The sequence below is a fragment of the Equus asinus genome, chromosome 12, assembly GCF_041296235.1.
Source record: "Equus asinus isolate D_3611 breed Donkey chromosome 12, EquAss-T2T_v2, whole genome shotgun sequence".
Taxonomy (NCBI): domain Eukaryota; kingdom Metazoa; phylum Chordata; class Mammalia; order Perissodactyla; family Equidae; genus Equus; species Equus asinus.
In genome coordinates, this window is record NC_091801.1 from 12,761,791 (window position 1) to 12,777,506 (window position 15,716).

General features: G+C 42.8%; 1 protein-coding gene across 49 annotated transcripts in view; it reads left to right on the top strand.

Annotated features, from left to right (window-relative positions):
- Positions 1 to 1,031: 1,031 nt before the first annotated feature.
- Positions 1,032 to 15,716, top strand: part of STAU2 (staufen double-stranded RNA binding protein 2) — a 296,365-nt gene continuing 281,680 nt past the window's right edge. For 7 of the 49 annotated variants that reach the window (XM_044768076.2, XM_044768072.2, XM_070481043.1 and 4 more), the window contains exons 1-3: positions 1,636 to 1,757; positions 7,741 to 7,806; positions 14,176 to 14,328. Coding sequence is in view for 5 of the 49 variants with exons in the window: in XM_070481057.1 (XP_070337158.1) it covers positions 7,789 to 7,806 (18 nt within the window). In the remaining 44 variants the exon portion in view is untranslated. Of the gene's footprint in view, positions 1,151 to 1,617; positions 1,758 to 2,293; positions 2,398 to 7,740; positions 7,807 to 14,175; positions 14,329 to 15,716 lie in introns of those variants that run through there. The other 42 variants (XR_011493134.1, XM_044768070.2, XM_070481041.1 and 39 more) reach the window with 25 other exon arrangements.

Consider the following 15,716-nt stretch of genomic DNA (forward strand, 5'->3'; position numbering starts at 1 on the left):
TTTATTGTGTTGATGGGAGGATGGACGCAGCAAGAGGGAATATCTTATGGAAAGGCAGACAGGCAGGAAGCTTGTCCCTTGGTACTGCTGGTATAAAGGGTGTGTATTCATTCAAAACATTCAATAGGTATGTATTTGAATGTTGACTACACGCTAGGCTTGAGCAGCTAGAAGTCATTAATCAAGGACCAGTGCAGATTTAGGGAGGGTGCAGCATGTTAAGTTTGAGGGAATTGGCGGAAGTGAAGAGGGGAAGGAGCATAGGAAACAGTCCCGGGAGGAAAATGTAGCAGTCACTAGTATCTCACGTCATGAGACCTGCCGCACGCCGTGCTCCCTGTAAAGGGCTTTGGACACATGATTACATTTAAATACATGTTATCATACATAATCTCTTCTTCAACAAAAGGATAAACTGACTCATCGGGGAAGTAACACGCCCACGGTCTCCTAGTTAGCAAGTGGATAACCAGGCCTGGTCATCTAATTCTGCTGCCCTTGCCCTTAACCAGTACACTATGCTGTCTCCCCAGTTGTAAATAGCAGAACTATCGGCTTTAGGTGATGACCAAAATCACAGGCCTGGTCGGTGCTGGGAAGAAACTCTGGGAATAATAATGTAAATGGCTAAGTTTGTGAAAACACAGTAATAATTCTATTTCTAGACTTTATTGTCAGATTATTTTTGGTGTCATTTACTAAACGAGGTGTTGAATTTCACTGGGCTTAACTGGGTTGAAGCTATCTGGACATCAGTAACCCACATCAAAACCAGGACGAGTCAAGAAGTAATTCGAGTTCTCTGGCACTCTTGCCTCAACAATCTAGGATCTAGGGCACTGTTCTAAGATGGTCCTCCTTTTTGGTTCCCAGGATTTCTTTTTCCTGTGACTGAATACGATTTTTCTGGTCCAAGCGGCTGTCTGGCCAGGCGGCCGATCTGGAGAGCAGGTGATTACTGATCACTAGTGTTTTCTGGGCGAGACAGTGGCACTAACCCCCTCCCCTTCGCCCCCGCCCCTCCTCCCTCCAGTCTGGAAAGGTGCAGGATCCGCTAAACCGTGCATCGCACAGCGGCGGCCGGAGCAGACGCGGGATGGTCGCGCGTCCCCAGCAGAGCAGAGGGGGGCAGCCCGAGAGCCTGGGGAAGGTACGGGTAGGGCATCGGGGCGCGGGCCGCCGTCTGGAAAGAGGGGAGAGTCAGCTGGGCGGGGGAGCCAGTCGCCAAGGGCAGGTGTGGAAGGGGCTGCCCAGGCCCGCCCTTTGCAGCCGAGGCGGCGGGGAGCCGGGCCCGGGGCCCAGAGACTGCGGACGGGGCGCGCTCCCCGTGCACTCACTCGCCCTCCTTCCCGGGGCCCCCGGGCCGGCCGTCGCCCCGGGGCCCAGCCGGCCGGCGCCAGCGCCGCAGAGCCCGCGGCCGCCACTGCTGCGGGGGGCCGGCCGGCCGCCAGGGGGCGGGAGCGGCACCGCGAACAATGGCCGCGCTCGGCCGCGGGCCGGCGGGCGGAGGAGCCGAGGGACGCCGGCCGTGCGCGCGGCGCGGCGCGGGGCCGCGGGGGCCGGGGGCGCGCGCGCCGGCGCCGGCGGGGGCGCGCGGCGCGGGCCCGGGAGGGCGCGGCGGGAGCGCCGGGAGGCGGGCGGAGGCGGGGGCGGGGAGCCGAGGGGTGGCAGCCGGCGGCGGCGGCGGCCGAGCGGGGTCAGTTCTCTGTAGTGTTTGCCAATGTGGGAGCCGTCTGCAGAGGGTCGCGGGCGAGAAGGTAAATCGCCTGGGCTGGGGTGCCCGGGAGGCCCCGACTTCCGCCCCGCCGGCGGGGGAGGCAGAGGGCGCTGGGGAGCCCGCGGGGCCGCGGCGCAGCCCGAGCGGAGCGGCTGGCTCGCGGCCTCCCCTCCCCCGCGCCTCCCCTCCCTCCGCGGTCCCGCTCCCGCCGGGAGAGGGGAAGGGGCGGCCAGGGGAGCCGCGGAGGGGGCGAAGGAACGGGGGGGCGTGTGTGGAGGGGGTGGGACGACACAGGTGGCCGGAGGGGAGGAGCCGGGAGGCCGGCGCAAATGGAGTGCCGGGGTGGGGGGGCCGGGCAGCAACCCGATGGGGGGTTCTGGGGGGGCGTGGGGGCCCGGGTGGGACCCGCCGGAAGAGGGGCGGGCGTTTGGGGGGTCCCCAGGGGTGGGTCCCTGGGAGGGAGGGCAGACGGAGGGGGGCCTCGGAGGGTCTGCGGGCCCTGGGCCTGGGGGCGCCGCGGGTGGCGGCGTGGCTATTTCTGTATAATGGGCAAGTGGTAAAGACGTAACGCAGCGCAATGGGGAAGGTGGGTGGGGCCGAGGGAACAAAATATATCCTATGACAGGCCAGTTCTGCTGTGGCTCCTCCGAACTACTAGCGTGATGGCTCGGCTTAAAGGGGTAGGTGGCAGTTAGTGACCTTGCCGAGGTGAAGGGAGTTGGGCGCAGAGACAAAGATCAGTTACAGAATGCACTATGTGAGCGCAGAGCCTCCCGGGGAGGGCCGGGGACTCTGGGCCGGCGGGGTGTCTGCAGAGGCCATTGAGGAGACGCTAAGCTGGGAGTCTTAGGGAGGGGGATGAAGGCCTCGGGGTTCTGGAAGTCCCTGGAAATATGTTCAGAATTTTGCATTTGTGGATAATTTTCTTTGGAAAGGGTCCATACTTGGGTGACCGTCCCCCTCCCCCTTGGGTATAGAAGGACCAGTCACTTAGGGGAATGTATTAAAGGATTTTAAAGTGGATGGTTCCTGCAGAAAAGATAGAGATAGATGATCCTTTCCAGGTGTTTCACTGTTAGCTGAAAACCTTTATTTTTAATGTTTGATTTCACAATTTTGGCGAACTTTTCTGAGCATTACTTCTCTTCTGATGCATCCCTGTTTTAAGGAAGCGTGGTGAACACTTGAAATCGAAATTGTGATGGGCAGGCCGGATAATAGTAATCTTGTAGGAGAAGAGATTGCAACATTTCTCCAGGAGGAGATTTCTTGTTTGTCTTTGCTTTCTTCAGATAACTCAAATATACTGTTGTGAATTGAGCTGCAGTGGAAAAAAAATCTTATTTGATAAAAACCATCAAAACCAAGACATTCTGCATCTCCATTGTTTTGTAGGATGGCAAGTTTTCATTTTTCAGTTTGTCTATATTTTACTGCAAACCAGAGCTATCACATATCACTTGAATTTCAGGTTTCCTGCATTTTGCAGCAGGCCTGTATTAAATTTGTGAAACTCTTACGCCAAACTCTGTGGTGTGTGCTCCTTTTTTTCCTGCTGTGGTTTCTATTCAAGCCACCATTGCCAGATTTCATTACATGGCAGTGAAGTTTTAAATTTTTTCGTAGGTGATCATTAGTTGGTAGGATATGGTGCATATTTCTTCGCAAATCACTAAATTTTTCCCTAACCCGTGTTTGGTATTTGTAAAGATGTTGCTGTATGATCCAAATATGTGTTGTTAACTTCAGATAGAATGCCATGTAATTTTTAACTTTTTATTTGGGAATTATTTCAAGCTCACAGAAAAGTAGCAAGAATGAGAATAATACAAATGACCCTCATGCAGTCTTTACCCAGATTCACCTGTTAGCATTTTACCATTTATCACTTGGTCTTCTCTCTATCACACACACATAATATTTTCTTTATGGACCATTTGGGGGATAGTTACGTACATCGTGGATCTTTACTCCGAAGTACTTCGGCCTGGAAAACCATATAAATTTTACATTTTAGTTTACTTGGCTTGCCTGGAATGAAGTTCTAGGAAAGAACAGCTTGGTCTGTTTTTTTTTTAACAAAAAATAAGTATCCAGAATATCTAAGATGGTCATCAAACCTTTTAGTATTTAAACAATACAGAAAATGAGGCTGAGTGGTTTTCCTGGTGTAAGATCAGGTTCTGGAAGATATAATTGGCCAATACATTGGGCTTTTTTCTTTGTAGCTAACCTTGTCTTTACTCCTGTTACTGTGTCTGCTTTTCTTTGGTACACTTTGAGTGCTGGGTGTCTGATCATTTATGTGTATAGATCATCATAAAGAGAGGGAAAAATCTAGATATTGCAAAATTGAATTGTAAGTAGACAATAATTGGAGACATGCACAGTGTGATCAAATCATATATAGATATATTTGTGCCTCTTCTAGATAGATTTTCAGGAAAATATTAGATAAGTGTCTAGAATCCATAATAATTATAATTTATATTTATATATGTGTAATTGTATGATTTTTGGCCAGATCCCCAAAGTTCTATATAGGAGCCTTACCATTATGTTGTCCTAGAGGTCAAGCCTTTTGTGACAGGTAAAATTTTAAGAAGTCAAGTCTTTATTTATAATTTAACCTATAATGGAAGAGAAGAGGACTTTAAATCAGAGCATACTGGGTTTTAATCCTGGCAGTGGACTATGGGGAAGTAACCCAACTTCTAGAAAAATGAGGATAACACCTACATCCCAAGGTGATGAGGATTAAATGAGTTAATGTAAATGGCTAAATATGGCACCTGGCATATAAAATTGATGTCTGATAAATGTTACTTTCCTTTTTCCTTTGGCTGGTTGTATGTGGAGTTTTTCACTGGAATAGTTCATGGAGTGAGATTTCTATATACTTAGAATCTTTCCTAGGCTCTTAGGAGATATTAAAATTTACACTGAATTGTTTTGTTTTTCTTAATAAAAGCAGTTTTTTTGAGTACCTACTTTCAAAAAGAAATGAAAATGAAACTTTTTTTTTAATGCTTTTTAAGGGCACCATGAATTTTTTAGAGTAAGAAGTTTTTAGTTAATATTTAGTTTTGCAGTAGTTTGGAGTCTAGGAATGGGGATAGTAAATTGCTTTTCATATCGTCAAACGGAACATTTAAGTGAAGATTAGCCTGTTGGTTCCTGGATAGGTGCTGATCTCAAAATTTAGAGATCTGTTAATTTGATAATGCCATTTTATAAAGCAGTATTTAGTTGTTGAGGATTTTATAGATTTGATTTTGTACAGCTGTCAGTTTAGCCGAGGGCAAAGTGTAATCCGCGGGTTGTAGCAGCAGTTCATCTCAGAGACGTGTTGCACCTTTCCTTCTTCGCGAGCCGCAGGTGTTCTCCAGGGAGAGGTGCCGTCTCTCCATAAACCGCCCCACCTGTTTTCATTTAGTAGCTTGGAATCTGGAACTGCATGTCCTAATGTGCCTGAGTGGATATCACTGTAGGGCATTTTGGGGACACGTGAATAGGTTTCTTTAAAAGTACTTAGCTGTAATTAGAATGAACTCTAGCTGGAAACTTTTTTGTTTTCTTCATAAAACTACCTTTTGTGTATCAAAAAGTGTACCCCTATATCTTACTGTGCCTGCTTCTCAGAATCAGCCACTAGAGTTACCAAACTCTAATGCTGAAGAAACACATACAGGTCTGTAGATAAGCATCTGTAACTTTTAACGGCTTACATTAAATACAAACAAAATGGGGTTTCTCAGATTTGGTGAGTGCTTGCTAAATAATGTTAAATTCTCGAAGTAAGGGGCACGAAATCACTGAGATGCTTTCAGTGGCTTATTCGCATTTTAACTTCCGAGTGGATTGTTTTCAATTAAAAAAATGAAAATTGATTTGGACCGTATTTTTATTTATAGCTAGTGTATTTTAATAACATTTGACTAATGCTGTACTTTTTAATTTCATCTTTTGAATAAAATGTAAATATTTAAGATTTGTAATTTACCACTTTTAAATTCTAATGTTACTCATTTGCTTATGTTGAACAGGGTATTCATTTTTTTGGCTTACCTAAGTATGTTAATACCTAAAGCATCATAAATTATAAAACTTTAGAGTTGAATGGAACTGTCTTATTTATTGTTGCATAACAAATTTCCCCAGAGATTAAAGGCTTACAACACTAAACATTATGTCAGTTTCTGTGGGTTAGAAGTCTCGGTGCTGCTTATGTGGGTGCCTGTGGCACAAGGTCTCTTATGTGTTTGCAGGTAAGCTATCATTGGGGCTGTAGTTTCATCTGAAAGCTTGACTGGGGGCAGATCTGCTTCCAAGCTCATTCGTGTGGCTCTTGGCAGGATTCACTCCCTTGGGGGGTATTGGACTGAAGGCCTTAATTTCTTTTGGGCCCTAAGGAAAGTTAAGAGACCTCCCTCAGTCCTCTGCCATGTGGGCCTGTCCAAAGGGCAGTTCACAGTATGGCAGCTGGCTTCCCTCACAGCAGACAGGTGATAGAGCAAGAGCAGGTGACACCCAAAGTGGAAAGTGTAGTCATTTTATATCCCAATCTTGCCTGGAAGTGGCATCTCATCATTTCTGCTGTATTCTGTTTGTTAGAGGCTGCCTACCATGAGGACTTTAGTTTACTTTTTAAAGATTAAAGAAAGAAAAAGAACTCAAAGATGCACAGAGTAATTTACCAAGGCTCAAAAGGTAATCTCTTGAAGGGCTTGTGCTGAAAGTCAAATTCACTGATGCTCAGGCCTTGTGCTATTTCTACAACATACGATTCTCTTGGAGAATATAAAAAGTGATTGCAAAACAGATTGCTGAGGTCACTATTGTAAGAAATATATTAAAAACTTTCAAAGTCATTTTGAATTGACCCTAGTTTGTCATTTGAAAAAATGGTAGCCCAGTATATATACACACACACAAATATGTAGTGTACATATATGTGTGTGTGTATGTTTGTGTCTGTGTGTGTCTATATATAGTGTATGTCTGTGTAGAAATGTGTCTCAACAACCTTTGCCTCTGAGGGAGAGTTCAATATTAAAATTTTACAGCTTAAAAATTTCTACAAAAGTGATTGAATTTAGCTCTTTTGCTGTGTATCAGGAACGTGTTGTTGCTTTTTAGATAATTTTTTTGGAAGGGTCTGTACATAATTTATTTTTTATGTAAATTTTTCCCTTTACAAGATCCCCTGATTTATTTATTTGCTTATAAGTTTGGGTTTTCCTGCACGCCTTTGGTATCTGCTTTTAAAATTAAATATAGATGAGATTTGCCACATGAAAAGAAATCCAGCCATGGCTAGGAGGACAAACCCAGAAGGAAACAGATCCAAACGTAATAATGGGATATGTTGGGATGGTGATTTTCTTCTTGAAAATTTCATGTGAAATTTTAATGTGCATGCTATTTTTATAATAATAAACAAAACCACAAACAACAACAAGAAAATCCAGCTACATAATCTTACTGTGTACTCTTTTTCCATACTACCTGAGAGAACGTGTGTGTGTTGTATCTTCTTTAGGCTTAATTGATCTTACAGAGGATGGGAGCAAAGCTGTTTAAATCCTTTCTGGAGCAAGGGGAGTATGTGTTAAATATTAATCTGAAACTTTTAGATTGTTTTTAGCAGCTTCACTTTTGCTGTAATTGTCTTAGAACTCCAGAACCAGAAGAGACTTGGTTCAACCCAGATCTGCACTGTCCAGTATGGTATCCACTAGCCACATGTGGTTATTTAAATGGAAATTAACATTAAAGAAAATTGAAAATTTATTTTCTTGGTTGCATGAGCCGCATTTCAAGTCCCCAGTAGCCACATGTGGCTAGTGGCTACTGGATTGGACAGCACGGATCTAGAGCATGTTTATCATCATAGAAAGTTCTATGCTGATCTAGCTCTACTCCATTTTATATTTGGTTTTGATCAAGGACATGTGTTTAAAGTGCTAATCATTGAGATCACCAACTGAGTTGAACTTTATTTCTTCATTTTCATTTTCCAGTTTTTGGAGCCGTGAGGGATACAGCAGTTTGGTCAATTTTGTTTTAACATGCTTCAAATAAATCAGGTGAGTTTGTGTTAAGGCATGTCATACTTACATGGTGCTTGGGCCGTACATTGTGGAACATTTTAACTCAGCTTTTCTATAACCATAACCTGCCCACTGCTTATAGAGCAATTCCGTACTCTGTATTCATCTTAGGAGACTGTGCAGGGCAGGCTGTTGAGGGATTATAGTGATAGGCCTGACAGTTGATAACGTTTGAGCGTGCAGAGCAGGTTTGTTCTTATTGATGTCACATCCCTCCAGGACTTGTCCGTGTGTTCAGAATGCTTACAGTTAGGATCTAGCTTCAGGAGCTGGCGGTTCTGCAGACTGAAGGCATTTCTAGTGGCAAATCTTGTGAAGCAGTTTTATCAGCGTGTTAAGAAAGCTTCCTTTTCTAGGGCCCTGGAAAAGTCTACAAGGAAGTGCTCTGCTAAATAAACTATAGCATATAATGCCTTACCCTCACTGGAAAATATTTTTCTCAGGTCTTGGTGTTTCTCCAAGAACTTTATGCATTTAATCTGATCCTTTCTGAACAAATAGGGCGTTGTGTCATAACTATAATATTAGAAAACACTTCACTTGAAATTTGCAAATTAATAGGGAAGTAGGTAATTTGATTGCAAGAAGTAAGTAATTTTCTTGTGAGTTGAGGAAGTAATACATGCCCCCCCGCCCCTGCCCTGTCCAGCTCATTCACCGTGCCTTAGAGATCTGCAGTCCCTGTGCATCACATGCCATCCCTAAGCCAGTGACTTCCAAGTTTATCTCTGGTCTACACCTCTTTTCTGAGCTCCAGACTCACGTAGCAGTTAGCAACTTGATCTCTTAAGTTGGATGTCTTCATACATCTCAGACTTAACGTGTGCCCAGGCAACAGTCTAAATGCTTCAGTTACACTAGACTGTTCAGTTCCTAGATTGGGCACGGCCGTTCCCGCTGCAGGGGCTTTGCACAGAACGCTCTGCCTGGACCTCTCTTCTCCTCCCTGTGCTTGGCTCACTTGGCTCCCAGGCCTAGTATGTGCTCCATAGCACCCTGTCCTTTTATTTAATGACATCCTGACATGAGCAGTTATGTTCAAATATGTACTTATTAATGTCTGTCTTCCTTGTTAGATGGTGTGCTCCATGAAGGCAGGTCCTACGTCTCCAGATCCTAGACTAGTTCTTGTTGTGTATGGTTTTCATGTTTTTGCTGAGTGAGTGGATGAACGGTGCTAGGGTTGTCACCAAAGTGAGGAGATCTCCATTCTTTTCACCAATAGTCATATAACTGTGTCATCAGTTTTGGTATTAGGTGATACTTTCTTTACACAATTGCCATTAACATAAAATCTCTCCATTATGCAAAGTTGTTCTTTGATTTTCTCCTTGTACTAGAAAATTTTCTTGTGCAAGAAGTATTGCTTCATCAAAGATGTTACTAATATAGGCTTAAAGGACTCTGAAAGCTCTACTGTGCTTAGTGCTTCCTGTACCTTCACACTTGCTCTCAAGTGCCATTGGATGCACTGATGGAGCTTCATGAGACGTGACTTGCAAACTGTTGTAGGTGTGAAGTTGCTGCTGAATGACTGTGTGAATACCTGCCATTGATTATGGGGACAGTTAGAATAATTTGTTTCATATCCTACCACAGACAGATGGAAATGATCGTTCGTTTTATGCCAGTCAACATCATTGAAAATTATAGTTTGCTTAGTCCTACTGAGAATTTGCTTACTTTCTGTACTCCTGTGCATGTTGAATCAGACATCGCAGACAGTTTCTAGGCTACATTCGTTTGGCCACAAGCGTGGCCCTGGGCTTTGGCTGGAAATTGTACACAGTGCCTGGAGATAGACCTGCTTTGCTTGTACCAGATATGCCTTCCTTGACTCACTGCAGGACCTTCTCTTGTTACTGACTAAGTTTTATCCCCCAGAATGTTCAGACCTGAGGGGGAAAGTTAACCTAATTTGGGATAGCAGAAGTTATAGAGAAGACTTTCTCTTCAGCCAAACCTAGAGTCACCTTGAGTTCTTAAATGTCTGAGTGATTTTCTGATCTGTCATTTTCGTGGTGACAGCTTTCCCATTAGAGTGAGGGGTCTCAAGATGAAGGAGAAAAGGCGTGAGAAGGCGATTGAAGCTGACGCTCAGCTGGGAGGAGTTCAGATTTTACTACATGATTTTTCAACACTGTCTTTAGGATTAGTGCTAAATTTTTATTTTGGGAGGTCTTTTTGTTTGTTGTCTTAAAACACCTGAGTAGTACTAATATTCTTCCATGTGTGTTCCTAGAACTAATTAAAAACTAGGCTGTCAAATACTGTTATTTGATGTTTTATTTGATATTAGTTCTGCCTGACATTATTATTATTAGGGAACATGGAAATGTTCCATGTTCTGTTACAATAACGATACATCTGTCTAACTTGTGCTCATTTTTACTTTTGCTTTCTAAGACTTTGTGTTGCTATCCATGTGCAACTCATTAGGTGGTATAGATATGCAAAAAAACCCAAAAAACGAAAAACTCCACAAATTTCCACTGTTATTTTACAGAGATAACCACTGCTAACCTTTTGGGGTGTGTACTTTTAGTTTTTTTCTCTGCAAGTATGTTTTTCTGTGAATACATGTTATTTTAAAAAACTGGGATTATACAATAAGTTCTATTCTGAAGTGACTTAATAATCCATAGTTTGGAGGTCCTAAAATTTATTTAATCGAACGTTTATTGTTGCACAGATTTTGTATTATATTTAGTGCCACAGTGAGTTTTTTGTTGTTTACATAAATCTGTGCTCCTTTGTCCATTATTTTCTTGTAATTATTGTAATTATTAGAAATGAGAAATTATTAGAAATTTCTTGTAATTATTAGAAATGGAAATATTGGCCAAAGGAGTATGCAGATTTTAAAGATATTTGATGCATAAATACCAAAAATACAAAATAATATCTATTATAAGTGTATTGGAATGCCAGTTTTCTTACTTCCTTAACAAATTTTCAATATTTGCCCATCTGTCTGACAAAAAGTGATTTTTAATTTGCATTTCCATAATTTGCTTATAGTTGTTTTCTTTTGTGTTTTGTGTTTTGCAAATTGCTTATATGTGTCCAAGTGCTTATATGGTATCTTTTCCTTTTTACTTGTAAATAAAATTCTTTGGATTATATCCCATTGAGAATTTATGGGCTAGTATTTATAATTGTTACTCTCTATTTTTTTCATTTATCAGTCAACAAATAACTAATGGGAACCTATGTTTCTAGGTACCATGCTAAGTAGGAGTTTGGTATATTTTGGACCTTTCTCCTTGATGATTAATCATAAGCTCCTACGGAAAGGAAACCCATTTTAACATTAAGCTGTTGCAAATATACATTAAGAAGGCACATTTGCTGTGAAATAATATTTTAAAATGAGTAGCTGAAATAAGGCAAAGTTTTTGGAATGAGTTGGTGAGGCTGACTTGAGAGGGCAGTGTGTCCTGAGGGGCTGGGAAGTCTGTATTAGCTGTAGCACTGGGAGAGCCCAGCAACAGGGGATTAACAGAGGTCTAAGTAGTCTGGTGGTTCCTTTTAAAGAGGTTTGGTAGTAGATGTTGGGAACCTGAAAGCTAAGAGGAAGCTGTAAGTCCTGACTCAAGTGGAATGGGAGGACAGTCAGGACAAAACAGAATTTCAGTGCCAGAAGAGTGGGAGAACCCTGTAGGGCAAGAGGGAGCCAGGTGTTATATAGGAAGAATAAAGTTGTACCAAGATTTACTGTAAAGTGTAAAGCCAGGGTATGATCATCAAGAACCAAAGGCCTAAAGGGATAATGATACTTATTGCACAGGCTTGTTGTGAGGACTAAGTGAGATAACAAAGGCCAAACTGCTTAGTGTTCTTCCTGGTATTATTGCTGCTGCTGTTAATATTACTGTAGGCATACCTCGGAGATACTGTGGGTTCAGTTCCAGACCACCATGATAAGGTGAATATCACAATAAAGTGAGTCATATGACTTTTTTGGTTTCCCATTCCATTTAAAAGTTATTTACTAAGTGTGTGATAGCCTTATATCTAAAAGAACAATGTACATACCTTAGTTAAAAAATACTTTATTGCTAAAAAATGCTACCATCATCTGAGCCTTCAGTGAGTTGTAGTCTTTTTGCTGGTGGAGGGTCTTGCCTCGGTGTTGATGGCTGCTGACTGATCAAGGGGCTGGTTGCTGAAGGCTGGGGTGGCTGTGGCAATTTCTAAAGTAAGACGACGGTGAAGTTTGCTGCATAGATTGACTGTTCCTTTCATGAATGATTTCTCTGTAGCATATGATGCTGTTTAATAGCATTTTACCCACAGTAGAACTTCTTTCAGAATTGGAGTCAGTTCTCTCAAATCTTGCTGCTGCTTTATCAACTAAGTTTATGTAATATTCTAAATCCTTTGTTGTCATTTCAACAATCTTCAAAGTATCTTCACTGGGAGTAGATCCCATCTCAATAACCACATTCTTTGCTCATCCCTAGTAGACAACTACTCATCTGTTAAATTTTTATCGTGAGATTGTAGCAATTCAGTCACATCTTCAGGCTCCACGTGTAATTCTAGTTCTCCTGCTATTTCCGCCACATCTCCTGTTACCTCCTCCGTTGAAGTCTTGAACCCCTCGAAGTCATCCCTGAGGGTTGGAATCAACTTCTTCCAAGCTGTTGTTAATGCTGACATTTGGACTTCTTCCCATGAATCATGAATGTTCTTAATGGCATCTAGAGTAGTAAACCCTTTCTAAAGGTTTTCCATTGAGTTTGCCCAGATCCATGAGAAGAATCACTGTCTGTGGCAGCTAGAGCCTTACAAAATGTATTTCTTAAATAATAAGACTTGAAAGTTGAAATGACTGTTTGATCCATGGGCTGCAGAGTGGATGTTGTATTAGCAGGCATGAGAACAACATTAATCTTGTACATCTCCATCAGAGCTCTTGGGTGACCAAGTACATTGTCAGTGAGCAGCCGTATTTTTTTTTTTTTTTGAGGAAGATTAGCCCTGAGCTAACTGCTGCCAATCCTCCTCTTTTTGCTGAGGAAGACGGGCCCTGAGCTAACATCAGTGCCCATGTTCTTCTACTTTATATGTGGGATGCCTCCCACAGCATGGCATGCCAAGCAGTGCCATGTCCGCACCCGGGATCTGAACCGGCGAACCCCAGGTCGCTGAAGTGGAATGTGCACACTTAACCACTGCACCACTGGGCCAGCCCCAGCAGCCATATTTTGAATGGAATCTTTTTATGAACAGTAGGTCTCAACAGTGGGCTTAAAACATTCAGTAAATTATGTTGTAAACAGATACACTGTCATCCAGGCTTTCTTGTTCTATTTATAGAGCACAGACAAAGTAGATTTAGCATCATTCTTAAGGGCCCTAGGATTTCCAGAATGGTAAATGAGCATTGGCTTCAGCTTAAACTCACCAGCTGCATTAGCCCCTAACAGGAGTCAGCCTGTCATTTGAAGCTTTGAAGCCAGGCATTGACTTCTCCTCTCTAGCTATGAAAGTCCTAGGTGGCATCTTCTTCCAATAGAAGGCTCTTTCACCTACACTGAAAATCCGTTGTTTCGTGTAGCACCTTCATTAACAATCTCAGCTAGATCTTCTGCATAACCAGCTGCAGCTTCTCCATCAGCACCTACTGCTTCACCTTGCACTTTTATGTTATGGAGATGGCTTCTTAAAACTCATGAACCAACTTCTGTTGGATTCAGACTTTTCTTCTGCAGCCTCCTCACCTCTCTCAGCCTTCATAGAATTGAAGAGAGTGAGGGCCTTGCTCTGGATTAGGCTTTGGTTTAAGGGAATGTTGTGGCTGGTTGGATCCTCTATCCAGACCACTGAAACTTTCTCCCTATCAACAATGAGGCTGTTTTGCTTTTTCTCATTTGTGTGTTCACTGGAGCAGCACTTTTAATATTTTCAAGAACTTTTTATTTGCATTCACACCTTGGCTAATTCTTTGGCACAAGAGGTCTAGCTTTCAGCCTGTCTCAACTTTCGACATGCCTTCCTCACTAAGCTTAATGGTTTCTAGCTTTTCGTTTAAAGTGAGAAACGTGCGACTCTTCCTTTCACCTGAACACTTCGAAGCCACTGCAGGGTTATTAATTGGTCTAATTTCAATATTGTTGTGTCTCAGGGAATAGGGAGGCCCAAGGAGAGGGAGAGAAATGGGAACAACTGGTTGGTGTAACAGGCAGAACACACACAACGTTTATCGATTAAGTTTGCTGTCTTATATGGATGTGGTTTGTGGTGTCCCAAAACAGTTACAATAGTACCATCAAAGATCGCTGATCACAGATTGCCATAACAAATACAATAATAATGTAAAAATTTGAAATATTGCAGGAATTACCAAAATGTGACAGAGACACGAAGTGAGCAAATGCTGTTGGAAAATGGCACTGATAGACTTGCTCGAAGCAGGGTTGGCACAAACCTTCAATTTGTAAAAAAGGCAATATCTGTGAAGTGTGATAAAGTGAAGCCCAATAAAACGAGGTATGCCTGTGTTAATGTTGCTGTTGCTATTGCTATCTGGCTCTGCAGATTGATGAGAAATGAGGATAGACATTTAGGTTTGTTGTTAGAGTAAAATAGTTGTTTGAATATGGTAGAAGTGGTGGATCATTTCCCAGGATAGGTTATAAAAGAAGTTGTGGCTTTTGCCTCCTCTTCCTACCCCCACCCATCACCCCTTCCTACCCCAATTGCTCACTCTGAGAGTCATTAGCTGCCATGTTATGAATAACCCTATGGAGAGGCCCATGTGGTAAGAAATTGAGGTCCCCAGCCAACAGCTAACAAGGAACTGAGGCCTTTAGTCAACAATGTGTGACTGAGCCTTCTTGGAAGCAGACCTCCCAGCCCTTGTCAAGCTTCCAGCCCTAGGCTACTGACCCGTTGACATCTTGACTGCAACCTCGTGAGAGATCCTGAGCTAGAACCACCCAGCTAAGCTGCTCCTTAATTGCTGGACCTCAGAAAGTCTGTGAAAAAAATAAATGCTTGTTTTTTACATCACTAAGTTGGGAGTAATTTGTTATGCACCAATAATAAACCCTTCCTCCTTAACTTGAGGACATATAAATATGTAAACAAGGTTTCTAGACATTAGATGACAGGTGACACTAGACTGTGATCCCTGAGGGAATGGAAACAGATGAAGTAAGCCCTTCTATTGCACCAGTTTATGGTATAGCCAAGGGGTTTTTTACAGGCTGCTGAGCAGGGAGGAGGAAGCAAAACAGAGCCCAGTCTTGCTGAGATTAGGAAACAAAGATAAAGAATATGGGAAGGCCAAGATGGGTAGAATTGCAGGGCAGAGTGCCAGAGAGAAGGGAGCTGTGGGGGAGCAAGGTGAGTATATCTCAAAGTAAAAGAGTGCACTCAAGCATCTGTGCAATCTGGAGATGTGCAGGGGATTCTCCTTGAGTCTTTGGCTGAGTCTTGGTCTCTGGATGTGTGATGACAGGACCTACTCGGTACAGGGAAAGAACTGCTGGAAAGCAGTAAGAAAACAATTTCTAGAGCTCACACAAGACTGGGAATAGTTTGTGTTTCCATTATCCAGAGTGTAAAGACCTTGTAATATGTGGGGCATTGGGAAGAATCCACAGAAGGCTCCAGGTGATGCCAGTAATTTAACTGTGCACCAGAACAAAGCCCAACACTGTTTAGAGAAATACAACATAATTCAAAAGCTAACAGTGTAAAATTCAGTTTTTGTCATCCAGTCAAAAGTTAAAATGCTTGCCTCACCTTGAATAAGGGATGGAACATCTAGGTAGAAGATCAGTAAGGAAATAGAGGACCTGAATAATTAGACCTAACAGGCATATACAAAACACTCAGCAAGAGCAGAATACCCATTCTTCTCAAATACATAT